Raw genomic sequence first — 5,499 nt, 5'->3', positions numbered from 1 at the left:
TATGATTAATAATAATTTTATTATTAATGGAAAATACTTTTGATAAGTATTAAACTTATGTTATCAGATTATTATTATAAGACTTATAATAAATATTAATTAATTATTTAATTATTAAAAGGCTTAGTTATTATTTAATTGCAATTTAATTATTAAATACTTATGGTTTAATAATTATAATTAAATACTTATGATATGATTAAAAATTATTATTAATTAACAATACTTATGATATGATTAAAAATTATTATTAATTAATAATACTTATATCATTTAAACTTATGTTAACTCTATTAATTCAATTTAATTTAATTAAACTTATGTTATGACATAATTATACATATATGACTTTAAATAGCATTATAACCTATATTGTTATTATAACTTATACTTTAAAAATTAATGTTGACTATGTTTGACCGAGATTGACTTTTGAGTTGACTTTCGGTTGACTTTGACTTTCAGTTGACTTTTATTGACTTTCTAATTGAGGAAACCTTTATAACTTATAAACTTTGTAAATATGGAAACTTTCCTAAAATAGAAACTTTTCAAAAATAGAATTTTTCCAGTAATGGAAACCTGCCAAAAATAGAAACTTTCTAAAAATAGAAAGTACATGTCCTTACGCTGCTCTGATCAAACTGAAGCATACTGAGTGTTGTTCTATGTCTACTTGCAACAAGTACTATAACTATCATACTAAGACTTGACTTAAGTTAGTTATTTATATCGACCTGCTTTATTTATAGCTCGGCGTTGTGATCATTCTTGATCACTTACTTCGTGCATTTCACCTTTTCTATGTTACTACTTCGTTTACGTTAAGGTGAGTTATAGTCCCGTTTTTATACTATTGTAAATTATTTTTGGAATGTGATTACATGCATTTTATTTACGTTTAGACACAAGTGACAATTAAATTTAAATTATTCATTATGAGTTGAACGAAAATATTTCCTAGTCTGGTAACTGTAATCATTGGTTTCTACTGGTGAACGGGAATCCTATGGATAGATCTATCGGGTTTGACAACCCCATTTCGAGCTAGTCGCGCTAGCAATTTATAATCGGAATGTGTTAGTACTTCGTAATTATTTGAAGATACACCTGTTCAGTGTATATTTTGTTTGGTAAGGGTGGAATTGGTTAAGTGATTACCAGGTGACTCATGGATTAATGAAATAATGGTTTAATGTTTTCTAACATTTTTAAATCTTGTGGTCTAAAGTTTATTCGTTTATTTAAACCTATAACTCACTCAACATTTTTGTTGACAGTTTACTCGAATGTTTTCACAGGTACCTGATTTGTTGAGCTTCCGCTGTGTTAGAGGATCTGCATTCATTGGGAAGATTTTGATAAACACTTAAAACTTTGCATTGTTTTGGTTAATTAAACTTGTGGGTTTTTGTTGACATGTTTTGGTCAACTTTGGTTATTTAATAAGTTGAGTTGTTTAGAACTACTTATTTTGAGTAAATTTCCTTTTTGGGAAACTTTTTGGTTAAAGAATGCAATGTGGTTTAATAAATTCATATAGAGTTCGATCAAGCTGTGGGACCAAGTGACGGAGCCGTTAAGGGTACTTGACGGGGCCATCACATCATACGTGCATGATTAATTACATTGTTGACGCACTCAGCAATGTTTGTAGTTGTGTTACCCCAACGACTCCTTTCTGTGTCCTTATACACGGTCCACATTCGAATGTTTGCTTCTTTCAAATACTTCCAAGCCTCTAGACTAGCGCGTTTGATTGCTTGGATATCATTCTTGTAGAGTATCTGATTCGTTGTGTCACTAATTGTCCAACACAACTTTTTGAGCTGTTAGATTCTTGGACAGTGCTTCATTAAGTTGCTACGAACGTGACGCAAATAATACCTATGTTCCCACCCATATTGACTTGTATAAATCCCCATCACATGTAGGATACCAGGGTGATGATCTGAAATGACACAAATCTTTCTATATTGAACGACATGTTGTTGGAACATTTCCAAAAACCAAGTCCAACTAGCGTTGGTTTCGTTGTCTACTATTGCGAAAGCAATTGGAAGAACTTGATTATTAGCATTTTTCGCAAAAGCAAGAAGCAACTTACCATTGTAACTCCCTTTCAAATGGGTACCGTCGATGCAAATTATCAGTACACACATTGTGTATGCCCTAATGGCTAGACCAAAAGCCCAAAAAACATACTTGAATGTATCTACACCTTTCTCATCCGGAGGGCCATCAATTAAGAATCGTACAATTGTATTCGGATTGGTATAGAGTAATTCATTTAAATACCTAGGTAGCTCAGCACAATTACTTTCCCAAGTGCCATACATCCGTTCAATTGCAATACGCCTTGCGTTCCATGCCTTAGCGTACGTAACATCCGCTTTTCATGTTCGTTTTACGATTGTTTGGATGTTTGCCACTGGAATACTAAGGTCTACCTTCACTAAATGGTAAATGTCGCTAGCAATCAAGCTTGATGTTAAACAACGATTGTTGTTTAAAGCGACATTTCCATAACAATTGTGGAAATCGTGCCATTTAACAAGTTTCCATACCTTCGATCTATTTTTAACTGAACCACTACAACCTCACGAACAATGTCTATGTTCTTGATGTCCTTTGTACTTTGGGCTAGTGGTGTAGCATTTTGCTTTCCAATAACCCAGTCTACTGTCTTCAACGATGATTTCTCTATTATTTTGTATATTCCATCTCTGAACCGCGTATAAAAGTTCGACATTGTTCTGGAAAACCATTCCTTTTGTAATAATATTGGAATCTTTATCCCAAACAACCCATGATGTTTCGTCGTCATCGTCAAATACACAAGAACTAGCCTCACCAACTCTACTAAGAATACCGAAACGTGAACCAGGGGCTTCTTGTGGCAATGGATCTTCCCTACTAGAGTCATCTGAAAGATTTTCTTTAACGCTATAGTGATCGACTGCACGGTCACTAGCAGTTGACATACCATCATCATCACCAGAATCTACATGTTGTTCTTCATTATGTTCTCCATGTTGTTCTTCATGTTGTTTTTCATGTTGTTCTTCATGTTGATCTTCAAAAAATGTTGAGTGGTTGCGAGAGGTAGATGGACCAGCTTCAAAAGATTGAATCATGCTCATAAAACTTGGTACTTGTGGGTTTGGTAACACTTGCTCATACTGAATTTCAATATGAGCTTGATAGTCTTCATCACGCTGAGAGAAATAATACATGGTTTCTAGAGTTTGATCGTCAACAAGTTCATTTCTGCAATTACGATCATTGAAAACATACCATAATATCATTTTCAACGAATGTGTTCTTTGATCGACACCTACATAATTGTATGCCATATTATTTAACTGCATACAATTAATTCGCTGAGACATGACAAAACTCCTTATAAATGCTGTCTCATCACCAGTAAGCCAACCATTTTGAAAAATAATTCTGCCACCCCAAACAAAATTAACCATAAATGGACGGATTGTAGTCATTTGATTATGTGATTTTAGTGTTTTTGAGGTTTTCAAATGATGATTTCAAACATTTATGAGATTCAATTTCATGTTTTGAAAATATGTTTATGTTCTTTGTGATGATGTAAATGAAGTTAAGATATGAGAGGTATAAATAACAGTAAAAAGGTATGAGTTATGATACTGAGAAGATAGCGTTTCAGTCATGAAAATCTAAGAAATCGGATAGGGTTTGCTGAAACCGGAGTTCCAAAATCCGGATTCAGAAATTGTCAGAAAAGCCTGCCAAACCGGCCTTCAAAATCCGGTTAGGGTTTGGTAGGGCAACCGGTCAGGAATCTAGCAGGGAGGGACCAAAGCCGGACTTCAAAACTCCGATTTCTTCTGAAATCTGACAAACCGGAATTCTAAACTCCGATTATACTAGACTTGTAAAACTGTTTCCAGCATTTCTATTTTTGCATGTTTTGAATGTATTATTATTATTTTGAAAAAAAAAAATCTTTTTTTATATGAGTACGTATATATCGTGACAGAGACAAATTTGATATACACAAGTAACTAAGGTAATCACATATCCGATCATAACGCTAGCTTTCTATATATAGTTTGACGTGAATATGACGATCTAGTACTACTATTTAGATACGTAGTTGTTGATGCATGATCGGCTGTTTAATTGTCGATCGTCACATATATGTCTTGATTTACATGTACAAGATTATATTCATAGTACACATGCATAGCTTAATTATAAATCATATGAAGATAAGAAGCCGTATGCACCTAACCTTCGATAACATTTACTCACCGATTGAAATACATTATACAATCAGCTGGCTATAGGTTTCAGTTGAGAATGTCATTAAGTTCGAGTGGTGGTCATAAATAGTACTCCGTATTAGTGAGCCTTGTAGGTTCGATCATGACTATAAATATGCAACCTCGAGTATATTTGGTATCACAAATTTAACCAAAATGGCTCACAAGTACTCTCAACCCCGGTTGCTTCTCCTTGTGACCACAATAGCCTTATTCGTCTTGTGTGTCACATCCCGTACTAGCCAAAATGTTAATGGTGACCCAGTGAACGGAGTTGGGGCTTGGGACGCCGAAAAACAATACTTAGAAGAGTTGGGTGAGTACGCGGTTTTAGCTCATAACCTTGCATCCCAGCACCAGCTGACATTCGAGAAGGTGATCTCGTTTGACAACCATCCAGGGTTTAATCACAAGTTGACAATTGCGGCTACAGACTGTGGTGTATCACATGCGTACGAAGCAGTAGTTTGTTCAAAACCATGGATACAATATAAAAAACTTATTTCCTTTAAACATGCTTAAGTTATGATTATATAAAGGAAATATATATAAATGGTACTTGTAATGTAATACGAATAAAGCGTAAATGAGTAAATAAGCGTAGAAAGTGCTACGTGTATTTTCTCTTCTTAATTTGATCTCTCGTTAATTTCAAAATGCACTTCAGATTATATGTACCCCACCTTTAATGACCTAACAATTTATTTGCATCATATAAATTGTGTAACATCCGAAAAGGTATATGATAGTCTACCCCATCATCTACCAACCAACCAACCCAAGCTATACCATGAAGGTATCACGCATACCAATGATCAAAGACATAGATTATGTCGAAGTGATAATATTAAGAGCGTGGTCTCTTCAATTTTAAATACTAAAAGATATTAAGAGATATTAGTAGGGGGACCCGCGATTAGTTGTCAAGCAACCTGGAACCCGCAATTAATTGCCAAGCAACCAGGGCCAATTCTTGGAGTTTCCTACCTAGCGTGTGTGGGTCGCAAATGAGAGTATCCGATGCAAAATTTTGCCGTTAAGAAAAGATGAAAAGAGAATACACCAAAGTCATGATCTTAGTCTTCTGATTTAGTAAGACACTATATCTATTAAACGAAGCTATAATACCGAAGACATCTGGCCACGGATGTATCAAGCTTACCAATGGACAAGGACGTGAGCAAGAGTCACAAGA

The 5,499-nt window shown here is 34.4% G+C and overlaps 2 protein-coding genes across 2 annotated transcripts; one reads left to right on the top strand and one right to left on the bottom strand.

Annotated features, from left to right (window-relative positions):
* Positions 1-1,832: 1,832 nt before the first annotated feature.
* Positions 1,833-2,339, bottom strand: LOC139898018 (uncharacterized). The gene has a single exon (XM_071880729.1). It carries the CDS (start codon positions 2,337-2,339, stop codon positions 1,833-1,835), a length of 507 nt encoding a protein of 168 aa, XP_071736830.1.
* A 2,121-nt stretch (positions 2,340-4,460) lies between these two features.
* Positions 4,461-4,826, top strand: LOC139898007 (cysteine proteinase inhibitor A-like). Its single transcript, XM_071880718.1, has one exon. The coding sequence runs from the start codon at positions 4,461-4,463 to the stop codon at positions 4,824-4,826; it is 366 nt and encodes a 121-aa protein (XP_071736819.1).
* The last annotated feature ends 673 nt before the right edge of the window (positions 4,827-5,499 follow it).

This window comes from Rutidosis leptorrhynchoides, chromosome 1 (genome assembly GCF_046630445.1).
Source record: "Rutidosis leptorrhynchoides isolate AG116_Rl617_1_P2 chromosome 1, CSIRO_AGI_Rlap_v1, whole genome shotgun sequence".
In the NCBI taxonomy this organism is placed as follows: Eukaryota; Viridiplantae; Streptophyta; class Magnoliopsida; order Asterales; family Asteraceae; genus Rutidosis; species Rutidosis leptorrhynchoides.
Note: the sequence above shows the minus strand (reverse complement) of the source record. Positions and strands in the feature narration are given on the sequence as shown.

Coding starts and splice junctions, on each gene's coding strand:
- LOC139898018 (XM_071880729.1), bottom strand. CDS start 2,339: ATGTATGGCACTTGGGAAAGTAATTGTGCTGAGCTACCTAGGTATTTA.
- LOC139898007 (XM_071880718.1), top strand. CDS start 4,461: ATGGCTCACAAGTACTCTCAACCCCGGTTGCTTCTCCTTGTGACCACA.